We start from the raw sequence: 14,635 nt of genomic DNA, 5'->3' as shown, positions 1-14,635 counted from the left end.
AGTTACTGGGCAGGAGTAGTAACCAGATTAAATCGGGTACGTTTTTAATCCGGCCGTGTCAATACTGCCCCCTAGCCCTAACAGGTTAAATGTATTTGGCTAAGGTGTATGTAAACTTCCGACTTCAACTGTATATGTATATATATACACACACACACACAAACACCCCCTACCTCTTGGAGATGCACCCAATGTCATCATTCACTGCAATGCAGACAACACACAGCTGTACATTTCGAGGGAACATGGTGAAGCCCCAAAATTGCCTACCCTGAAAGCCTGTGTCTTAGACATAAGGAAGTGGATGGCGGCAAATGTTTTACTTTAAAACTCTGACAAAACAGAGATGCTTGTTCTAGATCCCAAGAAACAAAGAGATCTGCTGTTGGATCTGACAATTAATCTTGATGGTTGTACAGTCGTCTCAATTAAAACTGAAGGACCTCAGCGTTACTCTAGAACCTGATCTCTCTTTTGACGAACATATCAAGAATATTTATAGGACAGCTTTTTCCATCTTCGTAATATTGCAAAAATATAACTTTTTGTCAAAAGATTATGCAGAAAAAGCTAATCCATGCTTTTGTCACTTCTAGATTAAATGACTGTAAAGCTCTACTCTCCCATTACCCGGCTAAAGGACTAAATAAACTTCCGTTAGTGATACACACAGCTGCTTGTAGCTTGACTAGAATTTCGTCTCTACACTGACTTCCTGTTAAGGCAAGGGCTGATTTTAAAGGTTTTACTACTAACCTACAAAGCTAACCTGGCCCAGGGATCCGAAGGTGAATGGCAAGATACTGGAGCGACGAACCGCCCTTGCCGTCTCTGCCTGGCCGGCGCCCTTCTCTCCATTGGGATTCTCTGACCCTATTACGGAGGCTGAGTCACTAGTGCTCTTCCATGCAGTCCCTAGGAGAGGTGCATCACTTGAGTGGGTTGAGTCACTGATGTGATCTTCCTGTCTGGGTTTGGCATCCCCTCAGGCTTGTGTGGTGGAGATCTTTGTGGGCTATACTACCCTGAGACAAGGCTGAGTAAGTCAGTGGTCTGTTGATATCCCTCTAGTGGTGTAGGGCTGTGCTTTGGCAAAGTGGGTGAGGTTATATCCTGCCTGGTTGGCCCTGTCCGGGGGTATTGTTGGATGACTTCCCGCTGTCTCAGCCTCCACTATCTATGCTGCAATAGTCTATGTGCTGGGGGGGCCAGGGTTATATCTGGTGTAATTCTCCTGCCTTATCATCTAGTGTCCTGTGTGAAATTAAGCACGCTCCCTCTAATTCTCCCCCCCCCTCCTGGAGGACCTGAGCCCTAGGACCATGGCTCAGGACTACCTGGACTGATGACTCCTAGCTGTCCCCAGTCCACCTGGTCGTACTGCAGCTCCAGTTCCAACTGTTCTGCCTGAGGCTATGGAACCCTGACCTCTTCACAGGACGTGCTACCTTGTCCCAGACCTGCTGTTTATTTTTTTAACTTTCTTGCCCTCTACTGCACCTGCTGTCTCAACCTCTGAATGCTTGGCTATGAAAAGCCAACTGACATTTACTCCTGAGGTACCGACCTGTTGCACCCTCTACAACCACTGATTATTATTTGACCCTGCTGGTCATCGATGAACATTTTGAAGAACAATCTGGCCTTAACTTCTTTGGGATAGGGGGCAGTATTTTCACGGCCGGATAAAAAAAAAACGTACCCGATTTAATCTGGTTACTACTCCTGCCCAGAAACTAGAATATGCATATAATTAGTAGATTTGGATAGAAAACACTCTAAAGTTTCTAAAACTGTTTGAATGGTGTCTGTGCGTATAACAGAACTCAAATGGCAGGCCAAAACCTGAGAAGATTCCATACAGGAAGTGCCCTGTCTGACAATTTGTTGTCCTTCTGTTGCATCTCTATTGAAAATACAGCATCTGTGCTGTAACGTGACATTTTCTAAGGCTTCCATTGGCTCTCTAAAGCCGCCAGAAAGTGGAATGGGGTGTCTGCTGTCTCTGGGCAAAGTACAACAGCTCTGTTTGTAAGTGGTCAGCCTGGGGACAGTGAGAGTGAGATGCGCGTTCACGAGACAACTCCATTTTTTTCTTTCAGCCTTTGAATGAATACAACGTTGCCCGGTTGGAATATTAACGCTATTTTACGAGAAAAATAGCATAAAAATTGATTTTAAACAGCGTTTGACATGCTTCTAAGTACGGTAATGGAATATTTTGCATTTTTTTGTCACAAAATGCGCTCGCGCGTCACCCTTCGGATAGTGACCTGAACGCACGAACAAAACGGAGCTATTTGAATATAACTATGGATTATTTGGAACCAAAACAACATTTGTTGTTGAAGTAGAAGTCCTGGGAGTGCATTCTGACGAAGAACAGCAAAGGTAATCCAATTTGTCTAATAGTAATTCTGAGTTTAGTGAGGGCCAAACTTGGTGGGTGTCAAAATAGCTAGCCGTGATGGCCGGGCTATCTACTCAGAATATTGCAAAATGTGCTTTCGCCGAAAAGCTATTTTAAAATCTGACACCGCGATTGCATAAAGGAGTTCTGTATCTATAATTCTTAAAATAATTGTTATGTATTTTGTGAACGTTTATCGTGAGTAATTTAGTAAATTCACCGGAAGTTTGCGGTGGGTATGCTAGTTCTGAACATCACATGCTAATGTAAAAAGCTGGTTTTGATATAAATATGAACTTGATTGAACAAAACATGCATGTATTGTATAACATAATGTCCTAGGAGTGTCATCTGATGAAGATCAAAGGTTAGTGCTGCATTTAGCTGTGGTTTGGGTTTATGTGACATATATGCTTGCTTGGAAAATGGCTGTGTGATTATTTGTGTCTATGTACCCTCCTAACATAATCTAATGTTTTGCTTTCGCTGTAAAGCCTTTTTGAAATCGGACAATGTGGTTAGATTAACGAGAGTCTTATCTTTAAAATGGTGTAAAATAGTTGATTGTTTGAGAAAATGTAATTGTGGTATTTTAGTTGGTTTTGTATTTTGCGCCGTGCGATGCCATTGGCTAGGAGTTCCGCAGGCGGAACGTCTGTCCTCAACAGGTTAATGGCCATGTACTCTTATAATCTCCACCTGGCACAGCCAGAAGAGGACTGGCCACCCCTCAGAGCCTTGTTCCTCTCTAGGTTTTTTCCTAGGTTCCTGCCTTCCTAGGGAGTTTTCCTTATCCACCGTGCTTCTACATCTGCATTGCTTGCTGTTTTAGGCTGGGTTTCTGTATAGCACTTCATGACATCTGCTCATGTACAAATTTGATTTGATTGATTACAAACCTTAATTCATTGTCATTCTGCGGCACACTATTTTAGGGTAAAGGATATGCATTTTCATATTAATTCATGAAAGCTCACCTCCACGTCTCCTGGAAAAAACTCTCCTCAGATTACCAGATTTTCCACAATGGAATTCTGTACCTCGGAAGTCATCTCTGACATTATCCACCGGCTCAGGCCTCACCAGTGCAGTACCTTTGTGCATAAGACATGTAAAAACACACGCATGGAAACAAAGGCATTTTCTGTTTATAAATCCAGTCATACATTATGCATTTCCAGTGTTAATATCCCGTTACAGTATTGAAAGAAGTAGCAGAAAAACAAACCTTTAGGCAATCTTGTTACATCAGGATAACCGTTTGAATTGACGATCAAGCAGTCATCATCACTTTCATTTGAAGCACCAGATTCATCCAGTCCACTGTGTTTAATCACAACGGAAGGTTTTCTGTAATACAACAAGTGACATCGATTAGAGCAGTGGTTTTTCAAACCTCCTCAGTGACCTCCAGACATTTCACAATTTTGTTGTAGCACTGAACAAGCTCACCTGATTGAGCTCAATAATGGTGTGTAATTACTTGACAAGTTGAATTGGGCATGCTAACTCAGGAATAGTTCAAATATATGGAATGGCTTGGGGTCCCAGTCAAAAAGTTTGAAAACCTCTGCATTAGAGGATAAATAATGTTTTTATGTGTTTCCTGTCCATAAACAACATGTACAAACTGTCACATATCAGAAGAAAGCCCACCTCCTGGAACCACATCTGGACTGCTTCAAGGCGTCTGTTGAGGTCTGTATTCAACAAGAAATATGTAATAACTACATCTTCTAGATCTGCATCAATACTAAATACTCTTTGGTCTAGAACAGCCAATACTGATATTTTTCATGTCAATACCTCAAGGGAGTTTCGGTCTGTTGAGTGTGGCTCCACACAGTCCTTGTTCGTTATACCTGTGAATTAAAATCAGCAGACAATAATGGCCAGACAACACCACTATACCAACTGAGTTAAAGGTGCACTTATTACAGTTCTCACCCTCAGGACTTTCAGTCACCAGTGTGTCATCATCTTCCTCTGGAGCATGAGCCAAGAACCCATGCAGTTTGGTCACCAACACATTGAGCTTGCTCGTGCCAAGAGGAATGCTAAGATGAATGACAGCCAAATTAATAACAATGCAGCATACCTCATGAGTTTCTTTCTAGAAAGCTATAAACCTTTGTTTAAATTCCTAACCAAAGTATGTGGATATGCCATAGCTACCGGTAAGATGTGAACATATGTCCTTGTCCTGCTCTGTCCCTTTACTTCAGAAACAGTCACGATTCAATAGGCTAGCTAGCTATTTTACCCTAATGCTAGCCCATTCATAGACGTTAACTACTTTAAGTGCCTATTGATGAAGGCATCTTCTTGCTGGAAGAATTTTGTTAAGAGCTCCAACGCTTGCTCTAAACGTTAAGCGAACCGCAAGCAATACGCGTTTTGGAAACATAAGGAACGCATTTCATATCAGTGACAAATATATATTTTTTTAAAGGTACATATACAGTAGGATTAGTTTGCCTTTTGGCATTGTAATTTCAGAAAATGTCCAAATATATCTTGCGCTAGTATTTCAAAGTATTACTTAAATCACGTGTTGTGACTAGCTGTGATATTCGCCGACTGATTTCTCTCGCCGGGAACAGCATCTATTGTCAAAATGGGAAGCTGTTCTGGCTTTGTGGCCGCGTTATCTAGTGGAAATCGCGCTGTCATTACCTGGTTGCTAAAATTCTACATTGTCTACTGAATTTCAGTATATGTGTAAACAAGCACTGAATAGTGTAGTGAATCACTGTACCATCTAAATCGCTGTGAAATATCTTACAAATAACAAAAAAAAGTTTTACAGCTGTTTGATGCTGGTTACTTTAGGTTGTTCCACCAGCTTCAAACAGCTGTAAAAACGATAGTGTATCTTATCAATAACAAACTATACAGTGCAGTCGGAAAGTATTAAGACTCCTTGACCTTTTCCACATTTTATGTTACAGCCTTATTCTAAAATGGACTTTAAAAAAAATACCAATCTACACACAGTACCCCATAAAGACAAAGCAAAAACAGGTTTACAAATGTTTGCTAATTTATTAATTCAAAACATAAATACCTTATTTACATAAGTATTCAGACCCTTTGCTATGAGACTCGAAAACTGAGCTCAAGTGCATCATGTTGTTTCCAATGATCATCCTGGAGATGTTTCTACAACCTGGAGTCCACGTGTGGTAAATTCAATTGATTGGACATGATTTCGAAAGGCACACAAGTGTTTATGTAAGGTCCCACAGTTGACAGTGCATGTCAGAGCAAAAAGAAAGCCATGAGGTCAAAGGAATTGTCCGTAGAACCCCTAGACAGGATTGTGTCGAGGCACAGATCTGGGGAAGAGTACCAAAACATTTCTGCAGCATTGAAGATCCCCAAGAACAGTGGCCTCCATCATTCTTCAATGGAAGAAGTTTGGAACCACCAAGACTCTTCTTAGAGCTGGCCGCCTGGCCAAACTGAGCAATCGGGGGAGAAGGGCCTTGGTCAGGGAGGTGACCAAGAACCCAATGGTCACTGAAAGAGCTCCAGAGTTCTTCTGTGGAGATGGGAGAACCTTCCAGAAGGACAACCTTCTCCGCAGCACTCCACCAATTAGGCCTTTATGGTAAAGTGGCCAGACGGAAGCCACTCCTCAGTACAAGGCACATAACCGCCCACTTGGAGTTTGCCAAAAGGCAACCAAAGACTCTCAGACCATGAGAAACAAGATTCTCTGGTCTGATGAAACCAAGATTGAACTCTTTGGCCTGAATGCCAAGCGTCATGTCTGGAGGAAAACTTGCACCATCCCTACAATGAAGCATGGTGGCAGCATCATGTTTTTCAGTGGCAGGGACTGGGAGACTAGTCAGGATTGAAGGAAAGATGGACGGTGCAAAGTACAGAGAGATCCTTGGTGAAAACCTAATCCAGAGTGCTCAGGACCTTAGAGTGGGGCGACTGTTCACCTTCCAACAGGACAACGACACCAAGCACACAGCCAAGACAACACAGGAGTGGCTTCGGGACAAGTCTCAATGTCCTTGAGTGGCTCAGCCAGAGCCTGGACATGAACCCGATCAAACAGCTCTGGAGAGACCTGCAAATAGCTGTGCAGTGACGCTCCCCATCTAAACTGAGACAGCTTGAGAGGATCTGCAGAGAAGAATGGGAGAAACTCCACAAATAGAGCTTGTAGTGTCGTACCCAAAAAGACTTGAGGCTGTAATCGTTGCCAAAGGTGCTTCAAAGTACTGAGTAAAGGGTCTTAAAAAATGAAATATTACATTTACATATTTTCTATATATTTTCAAAAAATGATAACCTATTTTTGCTTTGTTTTTAAAACAAGGCTGTAACGTAACAAAATGTGGAAAAAGTCAAAGGGTCTGAATACTTTCCGAATAAACTTTATATACAAAAGCATCTGGACACCCCTTCAAATTAGTGGAGTCAGCTATTTCAGCCACACCCGTTGCTGAGCACACAGCCATGCAATCTCCATAGACAAACATTGACAGTAGATTGGCCTCACTGAGGAGCTTAGCGACTTTCAACATGGCACCCTCGTAGAATGCCACCTTTCCAACAAGTCAGTTTGTCGAATTTCTGCCCTGTTAGAGCTGCCCAAGTCAATTGTAAGTCAAATCAAACTGTGTCACATGCGCCGAATACAACAAGTGTAGACTTTACCATGAAATTCCGACTTACAAGCCCTTAACCAACAGTGCAGTTCAAGAAGAAAATATTTATCAAGTCGACTAAAATAAAAAGTAATAAAGTAATACAATAAAAATAACGAGGCTATATACAGGGGGTACCAGTACCGAGTCAGTGTGCAGGCTAGTTGAGGTAATCTGTACATGTAGGTGGGGGCGAAGTGACTATGCATTAGAGGTCGACCGATTAATCGGAATGGCCGATTAATTAGGGCCGATTTCACGTTTTCATAACAATCGGTATTTTTGGCCACCGATTTGCCGATTTTGATTTTTTTCCCACCTTTATTTAACTAGGCAAGTCAGATTAAGAACACATTCTTATTTTCAATGACGGCCTAGGAACGGGGGTTAACTGCCTTGTTCAGGGGGGATTCGTTTTTGCAACCTTCTGGTTACTAGTCCAACGCTCTAACCACCTGCCTTACATTGCACTCCACGAGGAGCCTGCATGGCAGGCTGACTACCTGTTACGCGAAGGCAGCAAGAAGCCAAGGTAAGTTGCTAGCTAGCATTAAACTTACCTTATAAAAAACTATCAATCTTAACATAATCACTAGTTAACTACATATGGTTGATGATATTACTAGATTATCTAACGTGTCCTGCGTTGCATTTAATCGACGCGGTGCCTGTTAATTTCTCATCAAATCACAGCCTACTTCGACAAACGGGTGATGATTTAACAAGCGCATTTGCGAAAAAAGTACTGTTGTTGCACCAATGTACCTAACCATAAACATCAATGCCTTTCTTTAAAATCAATACACAAGTATATATTTTTAAACCTGCATATTTAGTTAATATTGCCTGCTAACATGAAATTGTGTCACTGCTCTTGCGTTCATTGCCTGGCTCGTTGCGAACTAATTTGCCAGAATTTTACGTAATTATGACATACCATTAAAGGTTGTGCAATGTAACAGGAATATTTAGACAGGGATGCCACCCGTTAGATAAAATACGGACCAGTTCCGTATTTCACTGAAAGAAAAAAACTTGTTTTCGAGATGACAGTTTCCGGATTCGACCATAATAATGACCTAAGGCTCGTATTTCTGTGTGTTTATTATATTATAATTAAGTCTATGATTTGATAGAGCAGTCTGACTGAGCGGTGGTAGGCACCAGCAGGCTCGTAAACATTCATTCAAACAGCACTTTTGTGCGTTTTGCCAGCAGCTCTTCGCAATGCATTGCGCTGTTTATGACTTCAAGCCTGTCAACTCCCAAGATTAGGCTGGTGTAACCGATGTGAATTGGCTAGCTAGTTAGCGGGTGCGCGCTAATAGCGTTTCAAACGTCACTCGCTCTGAGACTTGGAGTAGTTGTTCCCCTTGCTCTACATGGGTAACGCTGCTTCGAGGGTGGCTGTTGTCGATGTGTTCCTGGTTCGAGCCCAGGTAGGAGCGAGGAGAGGGACGGAAGCTATACTGTTACACTGGCAATACTAAAGTGCCTATAAGAACATCCAATAGTGAAAGGTATATGAAATACAAATCGTATAGAGAGAAATAGTCCTATAATAACTACAACCTAAAACTTCTTACCTGGGAATATTGAAGAATCATGTTAAAAGGAACCACCAGCTTTCATATGTTCCCATGTTCTGAGCAAGGCAGTTAAACATTAGCTTTTTTACATGGCACATATTGCACTTTTACTTTCTTCTCCAACACTTTTTTTTGCATTATTTAAACCAAATTGAACATGTTTCATTATTTATTTGAGGCTAAATTGATTTTGATGTATTATATTAAGTTAAAAGTGTTCATTCAGTATTGTTGTAATTGTCATTATTACAAACAAATAAATAAATACCAGCCGATTAATCGGTATCGGCTTTTTTTTGGTCCTCCAATAAATCGGTATTGAAAAATCATAATCGGTCAACCTCTACTATGCATAGTTAACAAACAAACAGCAAGTAGCAGCAGTGTACAAAAAGGGGGGGGGGAAGTCAATGTAAATTGCCCGGTGGCAAATTTTTTTGAATTGTTCAGCAGTCTAATGGATTGGGGGTAGAAGCTGTTGAGGAGCCTTTTAGTCCTAGACTTGGCACTCCGGTACCGGTTGCCGTGCGGTAGCAGAGAAAACAGTCTATAACTTGGGTGACTGGAGTCCGACAATTTTATGGGCTTTCCTCTGACACCGCCTATTATATTTATCCTTGATGGCAGGAAGCTTGGTCCCAGTGATGTACTGGGCCGTTCGCACTACCCTCTATAGCGCCTTACGGTCAGATGCCATACCAGGCGGTGATGTTACTGTGAAGTGGAAATGTCAAGGAACAACAACAGTTCAGCTGCGAAGTGGTAGGCCACACAAGCTTACAGAATGGGATCACAGTGCTGAAGCGCGCAAAAATTGTCTGTCCTCAGTTGCAACACTCACTACCTCTGGAAGCAAAGTCAGCACAAGAACATGGCCGAGCAGCTGCACACAAGCCTAAGATCACCTTGTGCAATGCCAAGCGTCGGCTGGAGAGGTTAAAGCTCGCCGCCATTGGACTCTGGAGCAGTAGAAACGTGTTCTCTGGAGTAACAAAAACAAGCTTCACCATCTGGCTTCACTATCTTGCAGTCCGATGGACAAATCTAGGTTTGGCGGATACAAGGAGAATGCTACCTGCACCAATGCATAGTGCCAAATGTAAAGTGGAGGAGGAATAATGGACTAGGGCTGTTTTTCATGGGTCGTAGGCCCCGTAGTTCCAGTGAAGGGAAATGCTACAGCATACAATTACATTCTAGAAGTGGCTGTGCTTCCCACTTAGTGGCAACAGTTTAGGGAAGGCCCTTTCCTGTTTCAGCATGACAATGCCCCCGTGCGCAAAGCGAGGTCCATACAGAAATGGTTTGTCAAGATCGGCGTGGAAGAACTTGACTGGCCTGCACAGAGCCCTGACCTCAACCCCTTCGAAAACCTTTGGGATGAATTGGAGCACCGACTGCAAGCCACGCCTAATTTCCCAACATCAGTGCCTGACCTCACTAACGCTCGTGGCTGAATGGAAGCAAGTCCCCACATCTACGGGAAAGCCCTCCCAGAAGAGTTGAGGCTGTTATAGCAGCAAAGGGGATCAACTCTATATTAATGCCCATGATTTTAAAATGAGATGTTGACGAGCAGGTGTCCACATACTTTTGGTGGTCATGTAGTGTATTTCACAGCGATTTAGACGATACAATGATTCCCAACATTACCCAGTGCTTGTTCTCTAACTGAAATTGAACTAACAGCGTAGAATTTTAGAAACCAGAAAACTTGAGTTTTCCACTAGATAACACAGCCAAAGTCAAAACAGCTTTCCCAGTTTGACAACAGATGACGCTCCGTAGGGAGAAATCAATAGGCGAATATCACAACTATTGTGGGTAAGTAATACTGTGAAACACAATCATTCCACTATTAGTGCCAGATATATTATGTAAATTCAGAAATTAAAATGCAAATATTCAAAAACATCCTATGTGTAGCACCTTTATAGGGTTAGCGTTTCCACACAGCCATACAGTTGAAGTCGGCAGTTTACATACACCTTAGCCAAATACATTTAAACTCAGTTTTTCACAATTCCTGACATTTAATCAGAGTAAAAATTCCCTGTCTTAGGTCAGTTAGGATCACCATTTTATTTTAAGAATGTGACATGTCAGAATAATAGTAGAGAGAATTATTTATTTCAGCTTTTATTTCTTTCAACACATTCCCAGTGGGTCAGAAGTTTACATACACTCAATTAGTATTTGGTAGCATTGCCTTTAAATTGTTTAACTTGGGTCAAATGTTTTGGGTAGCCTTCCACAAGCTTCCCACAATAAGTTGTGAATTTTGGCCCATTCCTCCTGACAGAGCTGGTGTAACGGAGTCAGGTTTGTAGGCCTCCTTGCTCGCACACACCTTTAGTACTGCCCACAGATTTTCTATAGGATTGAGGGCAGGGCTTTGTGATGGCCAGTCCAATACCTTGACTTTGTTGTCCTTAAGCCATTTTGCCACAACTTTGGAAGTATCCTTGGGGTCATTGTCCATTTGGAAGACCCATTTCCGACCAAGCTTTAACTTCCTGACTGATGTCTTGAGATGTTGCTTCAATATATCCACATAATTTTTCTGCCTCATGATGCCATCTATTTTGTGAAGTGCACAAGTCCCTCATGCAGCAAAGCACCCCCACAACATGACGCTGCCACCCCCGTGCTTCACGGTTGGGATGATGTTCTTCGGCTTGCAAGCCCCCCCCCTTTTTCCTCCAAACATAACAATGGTCATTATGGTCAAACAGTTCTATTTTTGTTTCATCAGACCAGAGGACATTTCTACAAAAAATACAAATTTTGTCCTCATGTGCAGTTGCAAACTGTAGTCTGGCTTTTTTATGGCGGTTCTGGAGCAGTGGCTTCTTCCTTGCTGAGCAGCCTTTCAGGTTATGTCGATATAGGACTCATTTTACTGTGGACATAGATACTTTGTATCTGTTTGCTCCAGCATCTTCACAAGGTCCTTTGCAGTTGTTCTGGGATTGATTTCCCCTTTTTGCGTCAAAGTACATTCATCTCTACCTGAGCGGTATGACAGCTGCGTGGTCCCATGGTGTTTATACTTGCGTACTATTGTTTTTACAGATGAACATGGTACCTCCAGGCATTTGGAAATTGCTCCCAAGGATGAAGCAGACTTGGAGGTCTACAATTTATTTGGATTTTCCCATGATGTCAAGCAAAGAGGCACTGAGTTTGAAAGTAGGCCTTGAAATATATCCACAGGTACACCTCCAATTGACTCAAATTATGTCAATTAGCCTATCAGAAGCTTCTAAAGCCATGACATCATTTTCTGGAATTTTCCAAGCTGTTTAAAGGCACAGTCAACTTAGTGTATGTAAACTTCTGACCCACTGGAATTGTGATAGTGAGTTATAAGTTTAATCTGTCTGTAAATAATTGTTGGAAAAATGACTTGTGCTATGCGACCACCTGTGCCAATTAGATATCTGCTCAAACACCTGTGTGTAAGTAACTGGGGAGGAAGTGTAGTTTTCCAACTGGAGGCACACAGCATATGATCTGTACAAATCTGCTACGCTAAGTATATATTTTTATTTGAAAGTTTCTTTCTGGCTGATATGGAAGGCTCACGCATTTTCGAAAATCGTCTCGCGAGCGATGATTGACTTTTCTAAACGTTAAAACAGTGTCGGAATTGTATACTGAACAAAAATAAAACGCAACATGTAAAGTGTTGGTCCCATGTTTCATCTGCTGAAATAAAAGATCCCAGAAATGTTCAATACACACACAGCTTATTTCTTTCAAATTTTGTGCACAAAATTAGTTTACATTCCTCCTTTTCCAAGATAATCCATCCACCTGACTGGTGTGGCATATCAAATAGATGATTAAACAACATGATCAATACACTGGTGCACCTTGTGCTGGGGACTAAAAGGACACTAAAATGTGCAGTTTTGTCACAACGCCACAGACATCTCATGCTTTGAGGGAGTGTGCAATTGGCATGCTGACTGCAGGAATGTCCAACAGAACTGTTGCTAGAGAATTGAATGTTAAGTTCTCTACCATAAGCCACCTCCAACTTCATTTCAGAGAATTTGACAGTACATCCACCCAGCCTCACAAGCGCAGACTATGTGCAACCACGCCAGCCCATGACTTCCATCCCTGCCCTGTCATGTGAAATCCAGGGCCTAATGAATTTAACTCACCATACTGATTTCCTTATATGAACTAACTTAGTAACATTTTTGAAATTATTGCATTTAAACCCTTAAGGTTTTTCATGAGAGCTACACTAAAAAAATACCATGGCCTGTTTTCCCAAAGGTATCTTAAGACTAAGTTCACCATATTTTCCTAACGTTGAACTTAGCCTTAAGATGCCTTTGGGAAACCGGGCTCAGATCATTGACACATCAATTAGCTAGTTAGCTATCTAGCTCGCTAACGTTAATGTACGTCATTCAACTAATTTATAGCTAGCTAGCTAGCAGTAAAGTGTGTTACCTAGCTAGATAAATATCAAACAATAACGTTGGGCAAACATAGCTAGGTCTCTCTTGATGTATGTACTAATTATGTAAATGTCACAAGTTCAAGTCGGACTAGTAGCTTGAATGTGAGGACTGACTACTTTAGGACTTTAGGAAGCTAGCAGGCAGCAAATAAGCTAGCTAGTTATGGTTAGCGATCTACGGCTTGCCCTACTAGCTACAGTAGTTTGCTCAGGCAGCTGAACGGTCGATATGTTTGTTACCTGAGCATCTCTGCGGACATCTTGAGCTGGTCAAAGGCACCCTATGCAAACGGCGCGCACTATATGGTCTTACTCCCACCAAATTCCACAATTGCCCTCATTATTGCAGGTAATTTTTGTTTACGTCGCCAACACAATGCAATAGTCACACTAGCTACGCAATAATGGCGGTGTTTCTCGAATGCTTTCATCATTGCGACTGCGCAAATTTGAAAATGGGCGCGTTCCAGTCTGTCCTGTGTGGTCGGAGCTGCAGTCATTTTGAGTTCAAATGTTAATTTGGCTGCTTCCTGGACATCTTTTTATAGTAGGCTACTCGAGTTGCGCAGATGATCTCAGTCACAACGCCTGGGAGCCACATTAGTATTGTAAAGACCCTTGGGTCATCCTTACCATATCCCCTAAGTGGGTTAATAAGGATCGGAACCCTGTTTTCAATGTTCGACTAAAATGACACCCAAATCGAACTGCCTGTAGCTCAGGACCTGAAGCAAGGATATGCATATTCTTGATACCATTTGAAAGGAAACACTTTGAAGTTTGTGGAAATGTGAAATTAAGATTGGAGAATATAATACATTAGATCTGGTAAAAGATAATACAAACAAAAAAACATGCGTTTTCTATATTGTTTTTGTTCCATTATCTTTGAAATGCAAGAGAAAGGCCATTAAATCACATAGGAGTTTAGGGGCCATTTAGATTTTGGCCACCAGATGGCAGCAGTGTATGTGCAGGGGTTCAAACTGTAGAACCCAGTTCCTACATTTGAATATAAAAATGGATTTTATCAAACAAAACTATGCTGCTAATCAGAGCAAGATTACTGAATGTAAGTACATTATTTACCTTCAGAGGTGAATGTATCAAACCAGTTGCCATGATAAAAGTTTTTGTTGTTATGCACTCTCCTCAAACAATAGCATGGTCTTTTTTCACTAAAATAGCTACTGTAAATTAGACACTTCAGTTAGATTAACAAGAATTTAAGCTTTCTGCCCATATAAGACATGTCTATGTCCTGGAAAGTTTAATGTTACTTACAACGTCATTCTAGTCACATTAGCGCACGTTAGCAACAACCTAAGGTTAACCTCTGGGAGACCCAAGTTCAATACCCGAAAGAGGCAGTGCACCTTGCTCTTTGTTCACTGCACTGGTATCATAAGTAGGATGGTGCCATTGGAAAGGCGTTTGTGGCCACAGCCACACTCTCCTGAATGAAGAGGGTAGGTAGTGGAAC

The 14,635-nt window shown here is 41.8% G+C and overlaps 1 protein-coding gene across 1 annotated transcript in view; it reads right to left on the bottom strand.

Moving 5' to 3' along the window:
- The window catches only part of LOC106603335 (transcriptional regulator ATRX), a 50,332-nt gene extending 36,682 nt beyond the window's left edge, over positions 1-13,650 (bottom strand). The window contains exons 1-6 of the mRNA XM_014196883.2: positions 13,393-13,650; positions 4,358-4,467; positions 4,217-4,272; positions 4,067-4,110; positions 3,639-3,760; positions 3,388-3,504 (exon numbers count right to left, since the gene is read on the bottom strand). Of these exons, the coding sequence (XP_014052358.2) occupies positions 3,388-3,504; positions 3,639-3,760; positions 4,067-4,110; positions 4,217-4,272; positions 4,358-4,467; positions 13,393-13,412 (469 nt within the window). The 5' untranslated portion in view covers positions 13,413-13,650. The remainder of the gene's footprint in view (positions 1-3,387; positions 3,505-3,638; positions 3,761-4,066; positions 4,111-4,216; positions 4,273-4,357; positions 4,468-13,392) is intronic.
- Between the last annotated feature and the right edge of the window lie 985 nt (positions 13,651-14,635).

The sequence above is a fragment of the Salmo salar genome, chromosome ssa04 (assembly GCF_905237065.1).
Source record: "Salmo salar chromosome ssa04, Ssal_v3.1, whole genome shotgun sequence".
Lineage (NCBI taxonomy): Eukaryota > Metazoa > Chordata > Actinopteri > Salmoniformes > Salmonidae > Salmo > Salmo salar.
The sequence above is the reverse complement of the archived record's forward strand: the minus strand, read 5'-3'. Positions and strand labels throughout refer to the sequence as shown.